Source organism: Coregonus lavaretus (genome assembly GCF_964263955.1).
Source record: "Coregonus lavaretus genome assembly, chromosome: 16".
Classification (NCBI taxonomy): Eukaryota; Metazoa; Chordata; class Actinopteri; order Salmoniformes; family Salmonidae; genus Coregonus; species Coregonus lavaretus.
This window is the reverse complement of record NC_140003.1, coordinates 43,347,133-43,371,513: the sequence shown is the minus strand read 5'-3', so window position 1 is coordinate 43,371,513 and position 24,381 is coordinate 43,347,133. Positions and strand designations below refer to the sequence as shown.

General features: G+C 43.1%; 1 protein-coding gene across 1 annotated transcript in view; it reads right to left on the bottom strand.

Annotated features, from left to right (window-relative positions):
- Positions 1-13,661: 13,661 nt before the first annotated feature.
- The window catches only part of LOC311143854 (neuronal membrane glycoprotein M6-b-like), a gene marked incomplete at both ends in the record, with an annotated part of 28,864 nt that continues 18,144 nt past the window's right edge, over positions 13,662-24,381 (bottom strand). The window contains one exon of the mRNA XM_084179730.1: positions 13,662-13,703. Within this exon, the coding sequence (XP_084035856.1) occupies positions 13,662-13,703 (42 nt within the window). The remainder of the gene's footprint in view (positions 13,704-24,381) is intronic.

Here is a 24,381-nt window from a genome sequence, read left to right as displayed (position 1 = left end):
TCAACACGGTTCTGTGTGAACAGGAATATACATTGGCTAAACAGCAACTATTTCGGTAACAGGCTTGTGATGTAAGTTAGTTAGCTAGCTACTGTTATATGGCTAAATACGTAGCTAACGTTAGGTAGCTAGCTATATAGCCAGCACGCACATGATTATCATCAAGATAAACACATTGAAGAAAACTAGAAAAGTCTTAATTTACAGATAGATGTTTAGATCCTAAATGTACCTCTGAAGCAATGGTTTTAATTTGATAAAACAAACGTTTGTTTACCTGTAATAAAAAAATGAACCTGTCCTTCTTTCTGGAGAATACCGTCACTGTTTGATGACGACATGAAAAGTTGCTATAAACTACCGAAACGCAACGAGAGAAACATTTGCAACGAGTTTTTAACTTTGTGTATCTTAGATTATATTTAGTTAATTTATATTTAATAGTGTATATTAGTTGATTAATTTATCTGTATTTATCTCTTATTTGAAAGACAGAATATCAAGGTCATAAATGTGCGACTGGAACTAAACAATAACATTGCCAGTTCGTTTAATTCAAAGCTATAGGCACTTCTTCTTCTTCTTCTTCTTCTTCGACATAATGGCGGTCCGCAAACAAATGTTTAAGGTGCATGCCAAATGAAATGTATTTGTCACATGCGCCGAATACAACAGGTGTAGACCTTACAGTGAAATGCTTACTTACAAGCCCTTAACCAACAATGCAATTTTAAGAAAGAATACCAAAAAGACTAATAATTAAAGAGCAGCAGTAAATAACAATAGCGAGGCTGTGGTGCTCTGTAGCTCAATTGGTAGAGCATGGCGCTTGTAACGCCAGGGTAGTGGGCTCGATCCCAGAGACCCACCCATACGTCTAAAAAAAATTATGCACACATGACTGTAAGTCGCTTTGGATAAAAGCGTCTGCTAAATGGCATATTATTATTATTGTTATATACAGGGGGTACCGGTACAGAGTCAATGTGCAGGGGTACAGGTTAGTTGAGGTAATTAAGGTAATAGGTACATGTAGGTGGAGTTATTATAGTGACTATGCATCAAATCACATTTTATTTGTCACATATACGTGTTTTGCAGATGTTATAGCGGGTGTAGCGAAATGCTTGTGCTTCTAGCTCCGACATTGCAGTAATACCTAACAAGTAATATCTAACAATTTCAGAGTGTTTGTGTCTCAGGTGAAGAGGGTGGATCTGATCTCCATCACCTAGGACTTGACATAGATTAAATAGATTAATCAAATCTCACATTGTTGTACATTTTTGCTCAATCTTGCATGCTTTCTCAAACAGCTGTAACTGTATATGCATTCGTATATGCATTCGGAAATCAGGTAAGAAGCATCTCAAGGTCCTGGAGTGGCCTAGCCAGTCTCCAGACCTGAACCCAATAGAAAATCTTTGGAGGGAGCTGAAAGTCCGTATTGCCCAGCGACAGCCCCGAAACCTGAAGGATCTGGAGAAGGTATGGAGGAGCGGGCCAAAATCCCTGCTGCAGTGTGTGCAAACCTGGTCAAGACCTACAGGAAACGTATGATCTCTATAATTGCAAACAAAGGTTTCTGTACCAAATATTAAGTTCTGCTTTTCTGATGTATCAAATACATATGTCATGCAATAAAATGCAAATTAATTACTTAAAAATCATACAATGTGATTTTCTGGATTTTAGATTCCGTCTCTCACAGTTGAGGTGTACCTGTGTTAAAAATTACAGACTACATGCTTTGTAAGTAGGAAAACCTGCAAAATCGGCAGTGTATCAAATACTTGTTCTCCCCACTGTACATGGCGGAGACTCAATCAAGCTAGTCGTCTTGACTTCTTTCTTATCTCATTCTCGTTGGCCCCAAACGTTCAAAAAGTGTTGATAGGGGACAGAATGTGGTCGGACCATCATATAATTGGCATATACATTACTCTTAATTAATTTCCATGTGGGCGGGATATTGGAAATTTAATCAAAGCCTATTGGATGATAACTTGTTTTTAACTAGGACAGAGGAATTCATAACTGATTTTTTCCGACATAACATAGGTACAGCAAATCCCCTTATTGTATGGGACACCTTTAAATGTGCCTTTAGAGGCCATGCAATTCAGTACTCATCTCGAAAACAAAAGCAATTTAGGTCAAAAGAGTCCATACTAACAAAGGAAATAGAAGGTCTAACAGAACAGATAGATAGCAATAAAAACTGTAACATAGAGGCTCAGAATAAATTAGAGGAAAAACAAAAAGAAATTGAGAAACTTATTCAAGAAAGATCAAGTGTAATATATTATAAAAATAAAGCAAACTGGATGGAATATGGGGAAAAATGCACCAAATTATTTTTTTTATCTTCAGCATAGGAATGCTACCAAAAATAAGTCACCCATGATTCACCAAATTATATTTTGAAGGAGGAAACAAAGTACTTTAAGCATATGTTTTCGTTTCAGTGGCCTCCATCTCCTCTAACTGAAGCTAATTGTAGAGATTTTTTTCTATTGATAATGTAAAATTAACAGCCATACAGAAAGACTCATGTGAAGGTGAAATTACAGAGGAGGAACTTCTGGATGCAATTAAAGACTTTAAGTCCGGGGTTGGATGGCATACCAGTCGAGGTATACCAAACCTTTTTGATATACTCAGAGGACCGTTATTAGCATGTTTTAACCACTCCTATGTAAATGGTAGATTATCAGACACTCAAGAAGAAGGTCTGATTTCATTATTACTGAAACAGGATAAAAGTGGAAAATATAAAGATCCAGTCAATTAAAAAAATTGGAGGCCCCTTACACTTCAGTGTTGTGATGAAAAAATTCTAGCAAAATGTATAGCTCATAGAATTTAAAAGGTATTGTTGGACATTATTCATTCTAATCAGACAGGTGTTTTACATGGAAGATACATTGGAGATAATATAAGGCAAGTACTGGAAACAATAGAACACTATGAAAAATCTGGGAAACCAGGCCTGCTATTCATAGCAGACTTCGAAAAGGCATTTGATAAAGTTCGACTGGGGTTTATATATAAATGCCTGGAGCATTTCAATTTTGGAGAATCTCTTATAAAATGGGTTAAAATCATGTATAGTAACCCTAGGTGTAAAATAGTAAATAATGACTATTTCTCAGAAAGTTTTAAACTGTCAAGAGGAGTAAAACAACGGCAAGCCAGACAAAATTAAACGGGCCTATTTATATAATGAATATGAATTCGGACGACAGAAATTATTAAATATAAAAGCATTAGTCCTATCACTAAAACCTTCAGTCATACAAAAGTTATACTTAAATCCGAACTGGTTCTCTAGCAAATTAGTAAGATTGTCTCACCCAATGTTCAAGAATGGCCCTTTTCCCTTTATTCAGATTACAACCTCACACTTTCAGTTATTTGAAAAGGAAATAATCTCCCAAATATCACTATTTCTAAAACAAGCCATAGAAAGTTGGTTGCAATTTCAATTTAATCCTCCAGAAACGACAGAAAAAATAATGCAACAAATATTGTGGTTAAACTCAAACATACTAATTGATAAAAAACCTTTTTTTTTTTGACAAAATGTTTACAAAATATATAATCTTCGTAAATGATATCATCGGTAGGACTGGTGGAGTTATGTCGCACATGCAGCTAACAAAAACATATGGAAATGTCTGCTCTACCCAAAATTACAACCAAATAATTGCAGCATAAATGGAAGAGGAAAGTGGAAGGGGGAAAATGTAAGGAACTTGTCTGTCGGCCTTGCATTAAAGAACATAATTGGTTAAAGAAAACTGTGATAAATAACAAAGTATACCAGTTTCATTTAAGGACCAAAGGATTGACAGCCGTCCCATATAGATTGCAAAATAGTTGGGAAGAGATTTTTGACGTACTGATCCCATGGCATAGTGTTTATGAACTGATATGCAAAACGACGCCGGATTCAAAACTTAGAATTTTTCAATTTAAATTATTATATAAAATTCTTGCTACCAATAGAATGCTATTTATATGGGGGATACAATCTTCCCAGCTCTGCAGATTTTGCTGCAAAGAGACAGAATCATTAGATAATTTGTTTTGGTACTGTCCATTTGTAGCTTGTTTTTGGACACAGGTCCAGGAATGGCTAAAGGATTGCAATATTTACCTGGAGCTAACCCTGCAGATAGCATTACTGGGTGATCTGAAAAGTCATAGTCAATCGATCAATAATATAATAATACTTTTAGCAAAAATGTTTATTTTCAATTTACAATCTGTAGAAACAATGAGAATAGAAAGGTTCAGAACTTTTGTAAAACATCACAGTACTGTTGAAAAATATATGGCAAATAGAAATCCAATATGGATTGTGTTAAGAGATAGATGGGAGGTGTTGAATGGAGTTGAAGGATGGGACTAATAACAACAAGATAACTAATAATGTAAGCATACTGTGTCCATAATAAGTATATAGGTTGTAGGTTGAGAGCTTTTGGATGGGGAGCGTCGCTGCACAGCTTTTTTCAGGTCTCTCCAGAGATGTTCGATCGGGTTCAAGTCCGGGCTCTGGTTGGGCCACTCAAGGACATTCAGAGACTTGTCCCGAAGCTACTCCTGCGTTGTCTTGGCTGTGTGCTTAGGGCGATTGGTTACTAAGCAGGTCATTTAAACCTGAATACCTATAGATCAGTGCTGTAAACACAATACAGTGGGGCAAAAAAGTATTTAGTCAGCCACCAATTGTGCAAGTTCTCCCACTTAAAAAGATGAGAGAGGCCTGTAATTTTCATCATAGGTACACGTCAACTATGACAGACAAATTGAGAAAAAAATATCCAGAAAATCACATTGTAGGATTTTTAATGAATTTATTTGCAAATGATGGTGGAAAATAAGTATTTGGTCACCTACAAACAAGCAAGATTTCTGGCTCCCACAGACCTGTAACTTCTTCTTTAAGAGGCTCCTCTGTCCTCCACTCATTACCTGTATTAATGGCACCTGTTTGAACTTGCTATCAGTATAAAAGACACCTGTCCACAACCTCAAACAGTCACACTCCAAACTCCACTATGGCCAAGACCAAAGTGCTGTCAAAGGACACCAGAAACAAAATTGTAGACCTGCACCAGGCTGGGAAGACTGAATCTGCAATAGGTAAGCAGCTTGGTTTGAAGAAATCAACTGTGGGAGCAATTATTAGGAAATGGAAGACATACAAGACCACTGATAATCTCCCTCGATCTGGGGCTCCACGCAAGATCTCACCCCGTGGGGTCAAAATGATCACAAGAACGGTGAGCAAAAATCCCAGAACCACACGGGGGGACCTAGTGAATGACCTGCAGAGAGCTGGGACCAAAGTAACAAAGCCTACCATCAGTAACACACTACGCCGCCAGGGACTCAAATCCTGCAGTGCCAGATGTGTTCCCCTGCTTAAGCCAGTACATGTCCAGGCCCGTCTGAAGTTTGCTAGAGTGCATTTGGATGATCCAGAAGAGGATTGGGAGAATGTCATATGGTCAGATGAAACCAAAATAGAACTTTTTGGTAAAAACTCAACTCGTCGTGTTTGGAGGACAAAGAATGCTGAGTTGCATCCAAAGAACACCACACCTACTGTGAAGCATGGGGGTGGAAACATCATGCTTTGGGGCTGTTTTTCTGCAAAGGGACCAGGACGACTGATCCGTGTAAAGGAAAGAATGAATGGGGCCATGTATCGTGAGATTTTGAGTGAAAACCTCCTTCCATCAGCAAGGGCATTGAAGATGAAACGTGGCTGGGTCTTTCAGCATGACAATGATCCCAAACACACCGCCCGGGCAACGAAGGAGTGGCTTCGTAAGAAGCATTTCAAGGTCCTGGAGTGGCCTAGCCAGTCTCCAGATCTCAACCCCATAGAAAATCTTTGGAGGGAGTTGAAAGTCCGTGTTGCCCAGCGACAGCCCCAAAACATCACTGCTCTAGAGGAGATCTGCATGGAGGAATGGGCCAAAATAGCAGCAACAGTGTGTGAAAACCTTGTGAAGACTTACAGAAAACGTTTGACCTGTGTCATTGCCAACAAAGGGTATATAACAAAGTATTGAGAAACTTTTGTTATTGACCAAATACTTATTTTCCACCATAATTTGCAAATAAATTCATTAAAAATCCTACAATGTGATTTTCTGGATTTTTTTTTCTCATTTTGTCTGTCATAGTTGACGTGTACCTATGATGAAAATTACAGGCCTCTCTCATCTTTTTAAGGGGGAGAACTTGCACAATTGGTGGCTGACTAAATACTTTTTTTCCCCACTGTATAGATGTTAGTCTCTTTACAGAGTACTAGGTATTTACCTTCAGCAAGAAAAACCTGCAAGCTAGTATTCGTTGTTTGATCCTCTCTTCCCCAGGAGGCTTTATCCCCAGATGAGCTGAGGAAGAGGCTTTACCAAACCTTTAAGAATCAAGGAGTGCTTGACACACTTAAAGTAAGTATTTACATGAGCATTTAGCCCTGTTAGATTGTATTAGTGGAAGTTTTACGACCGTCTTGAGTGGAGAAACTGTTCCAAGTCCCTGTGAAGTCTGACTCTGTCCTGATAGATCACCTGCAAAACTCTGCGTCTGAGTATACCCTGGCTGTTTGGAGCGGTAACACTGTTACTCAGATTGAGGAAAAGGACATCTATATGTGGAGACAAGCTGTGTTGAGACAAGCTGTGTGGAGACAAGCTGTGTTGAGACAAGCAATAGAAACCGTGCGGAATAGAGAAGCAGAGCTGAGGTTAACGATGGAGGCTTTTGGAAAGTAAGAAGAAGTCATGTTACCACCCTCATGCTAAGTCATTGTCATCCTTCCTGGGGTTATCAGGGTTGGTTTAGTGTCTTACTCGCAGACTGTGTGTTGACCACAGGACCTGCAAAATATAGGAAGATAAGACTAAGACCATGGAGGAGCTGCTGAGAAGAAGAGAGCTTGCCGTGAAGACCATAGAGGACACTTATGACCAAAAAATGTAGAATGAGCTTTCAAGGTATTCTGATATTATTATGGCAGATTTAGCCTAATTGGACCGTTCTGTACTTTTTTCGAGATAATAGTTGCTCGCTCTTTCAGTTTGATATCACTTCACCTCCCACTCCCAGCGTAGAGAAGGCCTCATCGTTCCATCATATCCATTCTGCTCTGCATCCAGAAGGTGGCACTCTTGTGTAGGGCAAAAATATGAATATTCAGAAATGTACCTTCTCGTCCTCTATGTCTTGTTTGTTGTGATGTATTGTGTGGTCGGATCCAGTTTATCAGGACAATTTATTCACCTTCTGATTCAATTCATAAAAAGCTATTGTGATTCTGTTGTTGGTTTGGACCATTTGTAGCTGTCTCGGTAATGTATAGGATAAAATAAAGGGATGTTAGTAGCTTTGAATGTTAATAGGTTTGACTCTCACCACTTCTATCACCTCTTCAACCCTACAACCACACATTAGGCTATTTATTTTTAGATTGTAAAGCTGTCAGTTAGCATTAATATAACATGCGTGAGGACTGAGCACAGAGACTGTGCAACAAGCAGTCCAGATGCATGGCTTCTTGAGTAGAGCAGGTTGCCTAGTCACATAATCATGTCAAACTTTTGTGTTACAGTTTAAGTATAAGAAGTTTGATGTAACACTTCAGGAAAACATCACTTCTATGTTACAGTTTAAGAAGTTTGATGTAACACTTCAGGAAACCATCCTGAGGAGAGAGAGTGTGGAGCAGCAGGCCCAGCTGGAGGTGGCTCGGGATGAGAACCAGGGCCTGCCTACGGGCAGGTGAGGAACGGTGGCTCGGGATGAGAACCAGGGCCTGCCTACGGGCAGGTGAGGAACGGTGGCTCGGGATGAGAACCAGGGCCTGCCTACGGGCAGGTGAGGAACGGTGGCTCGGGATGAGAACCAGGGCCTGCCTACGGGCAGGTGAGGAACGGTGGCTCGTGATGAGAACCAGGGCCTGCCTACGGGCAGGTGAGAAACGGTGGCTCAGGAGGAGAACCAGGGCGTAAGGTCAGGTGAGGAACGGTGGCTCGGGAGGAGAACCAGGGCGTAAGGTCAGGTGAGGAGCGGTGGCCAAAGCCTAGCATGGTCAAGCATTAGCCTCCTCCTGGATGTGAAACCAGTTCAGTCTTTGCTTCCGTTTTTGCTCACATTTTAGCCTCTCTAACCAGTCCTTTTCTCTAAGGGGGAAAGTTACGTTTTTCACTGTCGCTAGTTCAGGGGTAATCTGCACAGAAAGGTCTTGGACGGGCCGTGTTTTTTTGGGCCGGAGTGCCAACGCTTCACCCTCTGAGGGACACAATGATCTTCCTGTCAGAGGAGGATGGGAGATCCTTGAGTCTCTTTCTCATTTACTCTCTCTCTCTCTCTCTCTCTCTCTCTCTCTCTCTCTCTCTCTCTCTCTCTCTCTCTCTCTCTCTCTCTCTCTCTCTCTCTCTCTCTCTCTCTCTCTCTCTCTCTCTCTCGCTCTCAATTCAATTCAATTTAAGGGCTTTATTGGCATGGGAAACGTATGTTAACATTGCCAAAGCAAGTGAAGTAGATAGTAAACAAAAGTGAAATAAACAATAAATATAAACAGTAAACATTACACTCAAAAGTTCCAAAAGAATAAAGACATTTCAAATGTAATATTATGTATATATACAGTGTTGTAACAATGTGCAAATAGTTAAAGTACAAATGGGAAAATAAATAAACATAAATATGGGTTGTATTTACAATGGTGTTTGTTCTTCACTGGTTGCCCTTTTCTTGTGGCCACAGGTCACAAATCTTGCAGCTGTGATGGCACACTGTGGTATTTCACCCAGTAGATAAGGGAGTTTATCAAAATTGGGTTTGTTTTCGAATTCTTTGTGGATCTCTGTAACCTGAGGGAAATATGTGTCTCTAATATGGTCATACATTTGGCAGGAGGTTAGGAAGTGCAGCTCAGTTTCCACCTCATTTTGTGGGCAGTGTGCACATAGCCTGTCTTCTCTTGAGAGCCAGGTCTGCCTATGGTGACCTTTCTCAATAGCAAGGCTATGCTCACTGAGTCAGTACATAGTCAAAGAATTCCTTAAGTTTGGGTCAGTCACAGTGGTCAGGTATTCTGTATGACAAATGTATGCACTCACTAAACTGTAAGTCGCTCTGGATAAGAGTGTATGCTAAATGACTAAAATGTAAAATGTAAAAATGTGTACTCTCTGTTTAGGGCCAAATAGCATTCTAGTTTGCTCTGTTTTTTGTAATTCTTTCCAATGTGTCAAGTAATTCTCTTTTGTTTTCTCATGATTTGGTTGGGTCTAATTGTGTTGTTGTCCTGGGGCTCTGTGGGGTCTGTTTGTGTTTGTGAACAGAGCCCCAGGACCAGCTTGCTTAGGGGAATCTTCTCCAAGTTCATCTCTCTGTAGGTGATGGCTTTGTTATGGAATGTTTGGGAATCGCTTCCTTTTAAGTGGTTATAGAATTTAACGGCTCTTTTCTGGATTTTGATAATTATCAGGTATCGGTCTAATTCTGCTCTGCATGCATTATTTGGTGTTTTTCGTTGTACACAGTAGATATTTTTGCAGAATTTTGCATGCAAAGTCTCAATTTGGTGTTTGTCCCATTTTGTGAATTCTTGGTTGGTGAGCGGACCCCAGACCTCACAACCATAAAGGGCAATGGGTTCTATAACTGATTCAAGTATTCTTCGCCAGATCCTGATTTGTATGTCGAATTGTATGTTCCTTTTGATGGCATAGAAGGCCCTTCTTGTCTTGTCTCTCAGATCGTTCACAGCTTTTGTGGAAGTTACCTGTGGTGCTGATGTTTAGGCTGAAGTATGTATAGTTTTTTGTGTATTCTAGGGCAACGGTGTCTAGATGGAATTTGTATTTGTGGTCCTGGCAACTGGACCTTTTTTGGAACACCACTCTTTTTGTCTTATGAGATTTACTGTCAGGGCCCAGGTCTGACAGAATCTGTGCAGAAGATCTAGGTGCTGCTGTAGGCCCTCCTTGGTTCGTGACAGAAGCACCAGATCATCAGCAAACAGTAGACATTTGACTTCAGATTCTAATAGAGTGAGGCATTTTGACATTTGCTCAGTGCAATGTTTTCACTGAGGAAATGAACTAGTCTGCTGTTAATGATAATGCAGAGGATTTTCCCAAGTTTGCTGTTGACGCATATCCCACAGTAGTTATTGGGGTCAAATTTGTTTCCACTTTTGTGGATTGGGGTGTTCAGTCCTTGGTTCCACATATTGGGGAAGATGTGTAGTGTATGGAAATTATGACTGTTTTAAGTGGAACTGAACGTGTGCTTTGTTTAAAGGAACCGAGGGGGGGATGGTTTATGATGGTATTTGAAATGTGCCTTTTTGAGGATGACGCCCGAGGGGAGACTGGTGATTGGCCAGAAGAGGGGGTAACCCTTATTTTGGCAGTGTCTATATAAGAAGGGTTTTGGACAATAAACCCCAGAGCGGTTATTATAATTCGAGGCAACTGCTCTCCAGACAACGCGTGTCTGTAATTTATGCTGTAACCTCGTGGTATGAATAAAAACTTCTGACACGATGCAGCATAGATGGACTCTTTTGTTGACAGCAATGATGACCACCATTCATCATATACGACATAATGGCGCCCAACGTGGGGCTGGGTTTGCGTCTCCTCCTTGTTTCAGTCAACCGCCGGCCTAACTCTCTCTCTGAAGCATGGAAAAGGGTGAGTGTTCTTACCGCTTCGGAGGTTGTTAGATTGGATATGACTTGTGTACACTGAGGGGATGTTCCATTATGACCTGGCCTCGGTGGTGTTGTTGCTGGGCGACTGGAGTCTGCTAAAATTTATTCCATCAAAAACGGCAGTTAATTGGAATGTAGAGCATTAAACGGTAGGATTTAAGTATTGAAAGTGTATAATTCATTGGTAACGGGTGACAATGGATTGGTAGAGAATAAATGTTGGAAGACGTCTGCATAGTTAGGGCACCGGGAATCTGGAAAAGCCCTCGGATCGAGGCGATTCTTTAGGAATGGGCCATAAAATCCTTGCAACGCGTTATGTGGTGTAAGGTTAATTCTGGGAATTATTAAGCTGGACGAATTATATGCATGTTATATACTCATCGTATGGTTGACGAACTATAATGCTTGGGGTAACCTCTCTATGATTATCCAGAACTTACGGCAACACAAAGTTAGAAGGAGATATTACTGATAGACAATGATTGGGCCACGGTGCGGGGTGTTCATTTGTATAGCTAGTAGGCCGCAGTTAGCTGGAGGCTAGGGCTAATGCTTGATTGTTTCAGGCCACGTGGTACATCGTTGCTAAGGCTAATTTTTGTAAGGCTGAAGTGTGAATCATGCTACATTCTACATGGTGGCTGAGGTGGATGCTAATGCTACATGCTAATTGTGTTTTGTGTCGCAGTGTACCTTAGGCTAAGCTAAATGCTAATGCTACATGCTAATTGTGTGGTGTGCTACATGCTAACGGATATCCTTAGAGATTCCATTGCGATGGATTAAAGTCTCTTAAACTTGTCACTGTCTGTAAGTCAGGTTGTATGTTTTGTGAGCGCTGTTAAATGTTGTTTGACTATAAGGGGAAAAGGGAAGTTACAGCTGGGCTGTTATTCTGTCTGTTTGGGGAGAGAGAGAATAGAAAATCTTCCTTCCACGGTGAGAAGGGATTTTTGAATGGTTGTGCGCATGCGTTTAATTTTGCGATACTACCCGACAGAAAGGGGGAGTTTATGACACGAGATTAGGACACGTGTTGATTTTACGGGGCTAAAACTACAACATGTGGTTATGTGCTAAGCCTACAAAGCACGGCATTATGGGTAAGGGTCATAGGTCCCATGTGGGGGTCGGAAGGGACAATAGTCACAGAATAGAGAGATTTTGGGAAAAATCTCCTAGGTGTTAAACGGCTGTTGTTCGAACGTGAAACTATTTGGCGAGATGTAGTAAAGTTATAAATCAAATATATGTTGACGGAGTATAATTAATTAAATTAAAAGACGATTAAAATTAAATGAAATGTTTTGGAGCGATCTATTTAATAAATGTATGGGCATGTGTTTAATTTTGCGACATTACACTACAGAACGGGGGAGTTGGAGTTTATGGCACGAGATTAGGGAACGTTTTGTTTTACGGCACTAGACGGCACCACGATGGGATGCTGAAACTCAAGCATGAGGTTAAAATGATATTTGCGCATGCGTGGATTTCTGTAAAACAACACATTGGTTAAACTGCAGGGGGAGACAGAGGAACACAGACGACGGAACAAATACGCATAAAGAGATTTTAACACGAATCTTATAAGTTTAAACGGCGGTGGGTTAAGATGAAACTTGTTTTGGGACCTATTGAATTTATAAATTAAATATATGATAATGGATTATAATGGATTGAATTAAATAATTAAATAACGGATTAAAATAATGTTTTTGAGCGATCTATTTAGTTCTGAGTTTAGTCTTAGAGTGAATAATGTAGAACGAATGAATATTGAATGGTTGGAAATACTCAGTGATGGCATGAACTACTAAAAGCTGTTCTTGTGTCTTTGTCCCTTGTCATGAGAGACAGGAGAGAGGGGGAGCGAGGAGATACAGGAAGTGATCACGTGAAGCGGCAGAGGATCAAGTCATAAAAAAGGTTACTGTTACAAGATATGTGATGTTATGACGATTTTACATAGGCTTGGCAAATACTATTTCATTAAAAATTGCATTTTGGATGCTCTGTGTATCACTGGGGTTTGATGGGAATTGGAGTAATGATAGGGTTAGAGGCTTTGTTTTTGGGATTGCTTTGAAGTTGACTAATTGACTTGCATTTGATGGGTTGTGGTAATATACTCAACACTAATTGATAAATTGGTGATATAGGAATAAAGATTGGTTTTAATTATTCATGATTTTTAATTGATTTATTTAAAAAGAATTAGAGTGGGGGAAGCCATGGGCTATACAGTCTAAAATAAGATAGTTCACAATAAAGGAATATAAAAGGGTTGATATAGGGGAAAATTGACTAATTAGGATAGTTCTTTAACTAAAGTAGTGTTAAGAGAAACTAATGGCAGAATAGATAGAGAACAAGCAGAAACGACGATGAAGATGAATCCAGAAGACGGAAGAAAATGAGATGTCTGGAACGTGAAGGAGAAGAGGATGATGAAGATGAGAGTGATTGATGAGAGGTCATGGGTGGAGGTGACTCTGTGATCAGAGGGAAGTGGCAAGAGAGGAAAGAAGAAATGGATACTAGAGATTTGATCTCTGATGAAAGTTGAAGGTACAAGAGCAAAGAAGAAATGGAGAAGTGGAAGAAGTAACACGACTGGATGAAGACCTCAAGAATTGAAGGAGAAGAATAATACAGTGTGGCCAAAGGAAAGGCCACTGGTAAGAAGATGATATTTCAAGAACAGAACTTAGAAGATAACCTTTTGAAGAATACTGATAGGTCCACAACGAGAAGAACCGGACGAAGAAAACTCAATCAAATACAACTTATAACTGGTGGTGGAGAAGAAGAAAAGAAGTGTTGGTTATGAAGAATCAGAGTGAATCAAATCAACAATCACTGTTACAGCTTCAACTGAACAATATCAAATGCAATTGTATCAGTCAAGGGGGGTACCAGGTGTTATATCCACAGCCAAGGTCTGGACAGACACAGAATTGGAGAGGAAGAGAAAATAGCCAACAATTGAAGTAAAAACAACTGACCATTAGAAGTGATAGTGAATAGGGGAAAAACTTATCTGGGTTCAGTCTAAAGAGGTTAAACATATCACTCTGTAAAATAAACTAATTAGGTTAGGATAGGGATTGGAAGTAGTAAAACAGTTTAATTACTCTTAAGGAATCAATTGAGCTCTGCTATAGAAGTCAAATAGGAATTAAAAGAGACAATATACCAATGACATTGTGGGAAGAGATGCATGGTGTAAATTGAAGTGTTCAATCAGAGGCACACTAGACGACTGACTGTCTGGTAGAATATTTTAAGAAGTAGGGTTTTTTGGGAATCATTTGCTTAAAAGATAATATCATAGGAAGGATGATAATGTATTAGATTACCTGTTAGACAATCTGTCTGGGAAAATAAACTTAATAGAGTGACTGTTATTCTGGGTTACATCCTGACACAAAGAGATTTGAGGTTAGGCTAAAGGTGTTTAGTCGGTTTTGCCAAGTCTGTGTGTAATGAGTCAGAAGCAGGTGGGGAACTTTCCCAATCACATATTCTACAAATTTGGTGGTAAGAGATTTTGTCAATAAATCAGGGGAAAAGGTTTTAAATGTTATGAGAGAAAAGATTAGATTAAAATAAGTTAGGAGTAGATTAGGGTTGAAGGAACTCTGAGACAGTAAGCTAAGTTTTAACGTTAGTAGTAAGAGAGAGAGAGAACCGTAATGAATGACACTTTAGAATAGGAAGATCAAGGTAATTGTGGGTACCTTTTGTTATAATCAAAAGGTTTAAAGTTTAGAGGTAGAACTGAAAGGGGGAAAAAGTGACACTAGTGGTGATGGATGGAAGTACAAGTAAAGAGTTCAGAGCTTTGGGAAAACTAGGTTGTTTATAGGAGTCCAGCATCAATTATAGGGGGAAAATACTGTTATTAGGGTTAGGAGAATAATAATTATAATATGCCATTTAGGATGATGACGTTTCTTTCACAGAGAGAGAGAGAGAGATAATTAGGGAGAATATGTGTACTTATCTAGTGAAAGCATTAAAATTTGTTTTGGTTAAGAATTATTGGTTAAAGGGCTATGTAATTTGTAAGGTGACGCTTATAATGGAAGATTTGAAGTCTGTAGAAGTTTCCACAGTCACAGAGGGAGTTAAGGATAAGTTTATTACAGTAGTCACTCCAACAGTGAATAATACACATGGGATATGGGTAGCTTTTCCACTAGAAGGAATTAAGGTTTTTAATTCATCAACTAAATCAACGACGGTAATGGTAACTTTGGAAAGAAATTAATGACTCAGGAGTTTATGTTACGGATGGAGAGGGCTGTCAATGATAGTACGAATAGGATTAAAATAGGAGAGCAGATAGAAACAATATAGATTAATCTGAAATGGAGAATATAGATTCATCATGGAAGCTGCAGGATGGGGTCTTTTGATTTTGATGACAGAGGGGGGGGGGGTATCTGATCAGTACTGCTCGTTCCTCTGTTGTGAAAATTAGAGATAGATTAACTCATTCTGTAAGGTCAGTGAGGAATCTTGAGGGTTGATGTCTGTTGGGGATGCCAGCCCAAGACGTGTTAGACGGTCGCGCGGCCTCTATCAGGTGTGGGTAAGTCTTATGCTTTGTCATGACTGTGGTATCGGCAACAGTCATTGACAGATAAAATAATGTAATTGTCAGAACAGTAGGGTTTAAGTGTTCTTGGGTAAATGGATTACCCTATGGGAATTGTTAGATGGAAAGTAAAGTCAGGTAACAGTGGAAACCTGAAGTATTCAGGTGAACCAGTGAGGATAAAAGTTGTTGTTGTTCTAATAAAACATATGAGGTAAGGGGTATGTTTATGGGAATATCAGAGTGTGATGAGTATAGGATAACCTTGGATAAGTATGACCTTAAGGGTAGTAATGACAAATAATAGGTTACTTTTTATATATCAGGTAGTAAGAAGAGCAGGACTTTGATGGTTAAAAGATTAGCTTTTGACTGACAATGTGACTATGGGAATTTTAGAGATATTTGGTGGGTTTGTGATGATAGAGTATATTCTTACCCTATGGGGGATAGGATGTTGTTACAGGTCAACGTTTAAGCTTCCATATGAGGTTTTTACCATTAAAAGAGGAGTGGTACCAACACAGAAATCTGAAGCTAGGGTTGAAAATGGGGTGAAAAGAGACATGGCTACATGTCATAGTCTTCAAGCCTATCATTGAAGGGTAAGTCTAAGGGAGAAGGGGGGACTTCATTCATGGTATGGTGTAACATTTGGGAAGATAATATTGATAAATATTAGTTATACTTTGAGTCCAGATAGTTCGGATAATATTACTGGGGTTATAGATGCATTATAAGGGATGTGTTTGGGAGATCTGAGAGGATGCAAGATCAATTAGGCCAGTAGGGGCAGTGATGGGTCAGATTTTAGTTTCAGTTTTGATAACACTGTGATGTTTGTAATTTGTTACTGACCTTGGAGAGAGCTATGAGATTGAGATAGGTTGGAGAGTGATGCCTGGAGACAACACTCAGATGCCGGTGTTGACTGTTCCTGATCTGGATAAAGATGGACAAGTGGAACTGATGGATAAATATCATTTTGGATTATTTGATGATTTTTCAAAGTGTTTTTTCAATATTAGTATGATTTTTAGTATGATTTATGAATCAAAGGGGGGAATGGATAATGTGATTCATGCATCATTTATGTATCATTTTTTAAATTCTTAGGTGAAATTGAGGTTTAATTTGAAAGTGGTTGTTTTGCAAAGGATACTGTTTGGTCGTTTCTTTTCTTTTCATTCCAGAAGCATTTGGGGGAACATGTGACTCAAAGACAATATGAAGGGACAATATGACTGGAGGAGATGAAACAAGGAGGGTGTGGCTGATTCCATCATTAACAAGTCCATTGGAAGTCGAGACTACGGAGGAGATGAAGTGTAGTGGACTACATTCCAGTGTCTGCAATGAAATATAGACATATTTGATGTGTAATACATAATTGTGTCATATTCTTAGGTATTGATTTTAGTAGAATGATGTTTGATGTTATTGAATGCAGATGAGGATCTTAGATGCTTTTGTTTATTTCGATGGGGTTTAGGGAAAGGACGTTTAGGCAGGGAGAGATTCCCTTTCAGGTCCTATGGGTTGACCAGCCTGAGAGTGGATGTTTCTGGATAGGATTTTGTTTGCAGGGGAAACATGTGTATTTAATGGCATCATAGTTTCAAATGTATTTACATGGTTTATGAGTTTATCTGGAGTACCGCGGTGGTTGCCTGGGGCAGAGGGACCGTGAGAGAATTTTACTGTCTTGATTGATGGATGGATGGATTTGGAACAAAGGTTGCCGGACAGGTTTTTCGCTCTCACACTCCATAAAGATTTATTCATAATTCATAGTAATGTGTTCACACTTCATGAACAGTTTGTTCATAATTCATAGTAATGTGTTAACATTTCATCAACAGTTATTCATATTTCATAAGAAAGGTATTTACACTCTAGAGGAGAATGTTTTTGGGTTTAAGGTTGAGGATATTCAATAAGATAAATTGTTACTGGTCATAATTATATTCTGTTTGTTTTCGAGACTTAGTTTAGTCTCGAAGGGGGGAAATGTAGTGTATGGAAATTATGACTGTTTTAAGTGGAACTGAACGTGTGCTTTGTTTAAAGGAACCGAGGGGGGGATGGTTTATGATGGTATTTGAAATGTGCCTTTTTGAGGATGACGCCCGAGGGGAGACTGGTGATTGGCCAGAAGAGGGGGTAACCCTTATTTTGGCAGTGTCTATATAAGAAGGGTTTTGGACAATAAACCCCAGAGCGGTTATTATAATTCGAGGCAACTGCTCTCCAGACAACGCGTGTCTGTAATTTATGCTGTAACCTCGTGGTATGAATAAAAACTTCTGACACGATGCAGCATAGATGGACTCTTTTGTTGACAGCAATGATGACCACCATTCATCATATACGACAGATGCCAGGATGATGTTAAAGAGTTTATGTATAGCCAATTGGAATTTGTGGTCTGTATATTTTATCATTTAATTGAGGATGCCATCAACACCACAGGACTTTTTGGGTTGGAGGGTTTGTATTTTGTCCTGTAGTTCATTCAATGTAATTGGAGAATCCAGTGGGTTCTGTGTCAGAGTGGTGTGTGTAGGTGAGTGGAAGGAATCAAGCGCAGGACCCAGGATGACTTCAACCGTCTTTAGTAATGTTCCCAAAGCAACGAGACCAAGGAGTAGCCAACCCAACCGGGTGGCGCACACAATTACGCACAAAACACACAGTGCGTCAAAACAAGAAAAGCGCACGCAGTGCGAGCTCTCGGGAAAACACAACGAGAGAATAATACGAACTTCACAGAGGCAGGCTGACAATGAACAATCACGCATAGCACCTGACCCAAACACACGAACTAAATAAGGGGAACAATTAAGACACAAATAAGGGACAGGTGTTATGAACAGACAAAACCAAAAGAACATGAAACATAGAACGGTGGCAGCTAGTACTCCGGAGACGACGACCGCCGAAGCCTGCCCGAACAAGGAAGAGGAGCAGCCTCGGCCGAAACCGTGACAGTACCCCCCCCTTGACGCGCGGCTCCAGCCGTGCGCCGACCCGGAGCTCGGGGACGACCCGGACGACGCGGAGCAGGGCGCGCAGGATGACCCCGATGGAAATCGGTCAGTAGGGACTGGTCTAATACGTCCCTCCTTGGCACCCAGCACCGCTCCTCCGGGCCGTACCCCTCCCACTCCACGAGATATTGAAGACCCCCCATCCGGCGTCTCGAGTCCAGGATGGACCTCACGGTGTACGCCGGAGCCCCCTCGATGTCCAACGGGGGCGGAGGAGTCTCCTCAATCTCAAAGTCCTGGAGTGGACCAGCTACCACCGGCCTGAGGAGAGACACATGGAACGAGGGGTTAATATTTTTGTAATCAACAGGTAGTTCTAACCTATAACTCACCTCGTTCAATCTCCTCAGGACTTTAAATGGCCCCACAAACCGCCGACCCAGCTTCCGGCAGGGCAGGCGGAGGGGCAGGTTTCTGGTTGAGAGCCAGACTCGATCTCCAGGTGCGTACACTGGCCCCTCACTGCGGTGTAGGTCGGCGCTCGTCTTCTGTCGACGTATGGCACGCTGCAGATGGACGTGTGCAGCGTCCCACGTCTCCTCCGAGCGCCGCACCCACTCATCCACAGCGGGGGCCTCGATCTGGCTCTCATGCCATGGTGCCAGAACCGGCTGGTACCCTAACACACACTGAAAAGGGGTTAGTTGGGTGGAGGAGTGGCGAAGAGAGTTCTGTGCCATCTCGGCCCAGGGCACATATCTTGCCCACTCCTCCGGCCGGCCCTGACAGTATGACCTCAGAAACCTACCCACATCCTGGTTGACACGTTCAACCTGCCCATTACTCTCCGGGTGGTACCCCGAGGTAAGGCTTACCGAAACCCCCAACCGTTCCATAAATGCTCTCCACACTCTAGAGGTGAACTGGGAGCCTCGGTCAGACACTATATCCTCGGGTACCCCGTAATGCCGGAAGACATGGGTGAACAGAGCCTCAGCGGTCTGTAGGGCAGTGGGTAGACCCGGCATGGGAAGGAGACGACAGGCCTTTGAGAACCGATCCACAACGACCAGGATGGTAGTATTCCCCTGTGAGGGGGGAAGGTCGGTAACAAAATCCACCGAGAGGTGGGACCAGGGTCGTTGTGGAATAGGCAGGGGTTGTAACTTACCCCTGGGCAAATGTCTGGGTGCCTTACACTGGGCACACACCGAACAGGAGGAGACATAAATCCTCACATCCCTAGCTAACGTTGGCCACCAGTACTTCGTGCTAAGGCAGTGCACTGTCCGGCCGATACCCGGATGGCCAGAGGAGGGGGACGTATGAGCCCAACAAATGAGGCGATCGCGTACCTCGAGCGGAACGTACGTCCGACCCACAGGACACTGTGGAGGACTCGGGTCGGTGCGTAACGCCCGCTCGATCTCACCATCAACCTCCCACACCACCGGAGCAACCAGACAAGACTCCGGTAGTATGGGCGTGGACTCAACTGACCTCTCCTCTGCGTCATACCGCCGAGACAGAGCATCTGCCTTCCCGTTCTGGGACCCAGGGATGTATGTGATCTTAAACACAAACCGGGCTAGGAACATAGTCCAGCGAGCCTGGCGAGGATTCAGTCTCCTAGCTGCCCGGATGTACTCCAGGTTACGATGGTCAGTTAGAATGAGGAAAGGGTGTTGAGCCCCCTCGAGCCAATGCCTCCACACCTTTAGGGCCTGTACCACGGCTAACAGCTCCCTGTCTCCTACGTCATAATTCCGCTCCGCCGGACTGAGCTTCTTAGAGTAGAACGCACAGGGACGGAGTTTAGGTGGAGTGCCAGAACGCTGGGAAAGAACGGCCCCTATCCCGGCTTCTGACGCGTCCACCTCTACTTGGAACGGTAAAGAGGGATCCGGATGCGCCAACACCGGCGCCGAGGTAAACAGGTCCTTTAGTCTCCCAAATGCCCTGTCCGCCTCAGCTGACCACCGCAAGCGCACCGGACCCCCCTTTAACAGAGACGTTATGGGAGCTGCCACCTGTCCAAAACCCCGGATAAACCTCCGGTAATAATTCGCAAAACCCAAGAACCGTTGCACCTCCTTCACAGTGGTTGGGGTCTGCCAATTACGCACAGCTGACACCCGGTCTACCTCCATCTTCACCCCTGACGCAGATAACTGGTAACCCAGAAAGGAGACCGACTTCTGGAAAAACAGACATTTCTCTGCCTTGACATATAGGTCATGCTCCAACAGCCTCCTCAATACTCGGCGCACCAGGGCTACATGCTCAGCACGGGTAGGACTATACACCAGAATGTCGTCGATGTACACCACTACTCCCTGTCCCTGCATGTCCCGGAAAATCTCATCGACGAAGGATTGGAAGACTGAGGGAGCATTCATCAACCCATATGGCATGACTAGATACTCGTAGTGTCCGGAAGTCGTGCTAAACGCTGTCTTCCATTCATCGCCCTCTCGAATGCGTACCAAGTTATATGCGCTCCTAAGATCCAATTTTGTAAAGAACCGCGCACCGTGCAGTGACTCCGTCATAGTCGCAATCAGAGGAAGTGGATAGCTGTACTTCACTGTGATCTGATTGAGACCGCGGTAATCAATACACGGGCGCAGACCTCCATCCTTTTTCTTCACAAAAAAGAAACTTGAGGAAGCGGGTGAAACGGAGGCCCGTATGTATCCCTGTCTAAGAGACTCAGAGATGTATGTCTCCATAGCCTTTCTCTCCTCTTGAGACAAGGGATACACATGGCTCCGAGGGAGAGCTGCTCCTGACTGGAGATCTATCGCACAATCCCCCCGTCTATGAGGCGGCAGCTGCGCCGCCCTGGTCTTACTGAACGCCAGTGCCAAATCCTCATACTCGGGGGGAATCTGCAGTGCTGGCATTAGATTCGGACTCTCCACCGAGGTCGCCCCTATGGAAACACCCAGACACCGCCCCTCACATTGAGCAGACCACCCTTTAAGAGCTTTCTCTCGCCACCTAATAATAGGGTCATGAGTCATCAACCAGGGAAGACCCAGCACTACCGGATACGCAGGAGAGTCAATCAGATAGAGCTGAATTCTCTCCTCATGACCCTCCTGCGCCGTCATCTGAATGGGTGCTGTGACTTCCCTAATCAACCCAGACCCTAACGGACGGCTATCTAGGGCATGGACGGGGAAAGGCTTATCCACTGGAAGGAGGGGAATCCCTAACTCTATACAGAACTGGCGATCTACAAAATTCCCAGCTGCGCCTGAATCTACCAGCGCCTTATGCTGGGAACGAGGTGCAACCTGTGGGAAACAAACAGGCAAGGTTAGGTGCACGACAGAAAGCTCTGGGTAAGCAGGGCGCCTACTCACCTGGGGGGACCCCCCAATGCGTGACCTGCCATCTCCCTCACTGGAGGACCCGCCCCAACACCTAGCCGTGGTGTGCCCTCCACGACCACAGTTGGTGCAAGGGCTTGGGTCCCCTCGGGCTCCTCCTCCTCCGTTCCCTAGCGCCAGCACCTCCGAGCTCCATAGGGCTCGGCTCGGAGGTGCTGGAGAGTGGAATGGGCGAACCCCCCCCTCCGGGACGCCCACGGGTGGCGAGCAGGGTATCCAGCCGGATGGCCATGTCGACCAGCTGGTCGAACGTCAACGACGTGTCCCTGCACGCCAACTCTCGCTGGACGTCTTCCCGGAGGCTGCAGCGGAAATGGTCGATATGGGCCCGCTCATTCCACCCTGCATCAGCCGCTAGGGTCCGAAACTCTAAGGCAAAGTCCTGGGCGCTCCTCATCCCCTGTCGGAGGTAGAATAGACGTTCCCCCGCCGCCTTCCCTTCCGGTGGATGGTCGAACACAGCACGGAAGCGGCGGGAGAACTCCGCATAGTTCGTGGTAGCGGCGTCCATTCTCCTCCACTCGGCGTTGGCCCACTCCAACGCCTTGCCGGTGAGACAGGAGATGAGGGCTGAGACGCTCTCGTGTCCCGAGGGCGCCGGGTGTACGGTGGCGAGGTAGAGCTCCACCTGCAGCAGGAATCCTTGACACCCGGCAGTGGAGCCGTCGTACGCCCTCGGGAGCGAGAGCCGAATCCCACTAGGTTCCGGAGATGAGACAGGGGGGCTGACCGATGGGGCTGGTTCGGTTCGTGGAGGTGTGGGAACCCCGCTGGTCTCCCATCGGTGCAGAGTATTCATCACTCCCTCCAGGGCGTGACAGACCTGATTGATGCGGTCCTCCTGACCACGAAGACGTTCTGCCATCTCGGCTGTCGGCGTGGTCGCTCCTGCTGATTCCATGATTGATGCGTGATTCTGTCAGAGTGGTGTGTGTAGGTGAGTGGAAGGAATCAAGCGCAGGACCCAGGATGACTTCAACCGTCTTTAGTAATGTTCCCAAAGCAACGAGACCAAGGAGTAGCCAACCCAACCGGGTGGCGCACACAATTACGCACAAAACACACAGTGCGTCAAAACAAGAAAAGCGCACGCAGTGCGAGCTCTCGGGAAAACACAACGAGAGAATAATACGAACTTCACAGAGGCAGGCTGACAATGAACAATCACGCATAACACCTGACCCAAACACACGAACTAAATAAGGGGAACAATTAAGACACAAATAAGGGACAGGTGTTATGAACAGACAAAACCAAAAGAACATGAAACATAGAACGGTGGCAGCTAGTACTCCGGAGACGACGACCGCCGAAGCCTGCCCGAACAAGGAAGAGGAGCAGCCTCGGCCGAAACCGTGACATTCTGGTAGTCTTTAATAGTTGATTCTAAGATTTGCATTTGATCATGTATATTTTTTTGTTGTATGTTCTTTGTTATAGGGCCAAAAAGATTGGATAAGTGGTTTACCCATACATCTCCATTTTGGATAGATAGTTCTTCATGTTGTTGTTTGTTTAGTGTTTTCCAATTTTCCCAGAAGTGGTTAGAGTCTATGGTTTCTTCAATTACATTGAGCTGATTTCTGACATGCTGTTCCTTCTTTTTCCGTAGTGTATTTCTGTATTGTTTTAGTGATTCACCATAGTGAAGACGTAGGCTCAGGTCTTCTGGGTCTCTATGTTTTTGGTTGGATAGGTTTCTCAATGTCTTTCTTAGGGTTTTGAATTCTTCATCAAACCATTTATCATTGTTGTTACTCTTCTTCGGTTTTCTTTTAGAGATTTTTTAGATTTGATCTGGAAGCTGAGAGGTCAAATATACTATTTAGGTTTTCTACTGCCAAGTTTACACCTTCACTATTACAGTGGAACGTTTTGTCCAGGAAGTTGTCTAAAAGGGATTGAATTTGTTGTTGCCTAATTGTTTTTTGGTAGGTTTCGACACTACTTTCCTTCCATCTATAGCATTTCTCAATATTATTCAGTTCCTTTAGCTATGATGCCTCATGATTGAGTATTGCTCTGTTCTAGTAGACTGTGATTTTGCTGTGATCTGTCAGGGGCGTCAGTGGGCTAACTGTGAACGCTGAGAGACTCTGGGTTGAGGTCAGTGATAAAGTTATCTACAGTACTACTGCAAAGAGATGAGCTATAGGTGTACCTACCATAGGAGTGCCCTCGATGCCTACCATTGACTATGTACATACCCAGCGTGCGACAGAGCTGCAGGAGTTGTGACCCGTTTTTGTTGGTTATGTTGTTATAGTTGTGCCTAGGGGGGCATATGGAGGAGGGAATGCTGTCACCTCCAGGTAGGTATTTGTCCCCCTGTGTGCTGAGGGTGTCAGGTTCTTGTCCAGTTCTGGCATTTAGGTCGCCACAGACTAGTACATGTTCCTGGGTCTGGAAATGATTGATTTCCCCCTCCAGGATGGAGAAGATATCTTCATTAAAGTATGTGGATTCTAGTGGGGGGATATAGGTAGCACACAGGAGGACATCTTTTTCTGTTGAGATAATTTCATTTTGAATTCCTTGCCAAATGTAAAATGTTCCTGTTTTGATTAATTTATAGAGTGAGTTAGGTCTGCTCTATACCAAATTAGCATATCCCATGAGTCCCTTCCC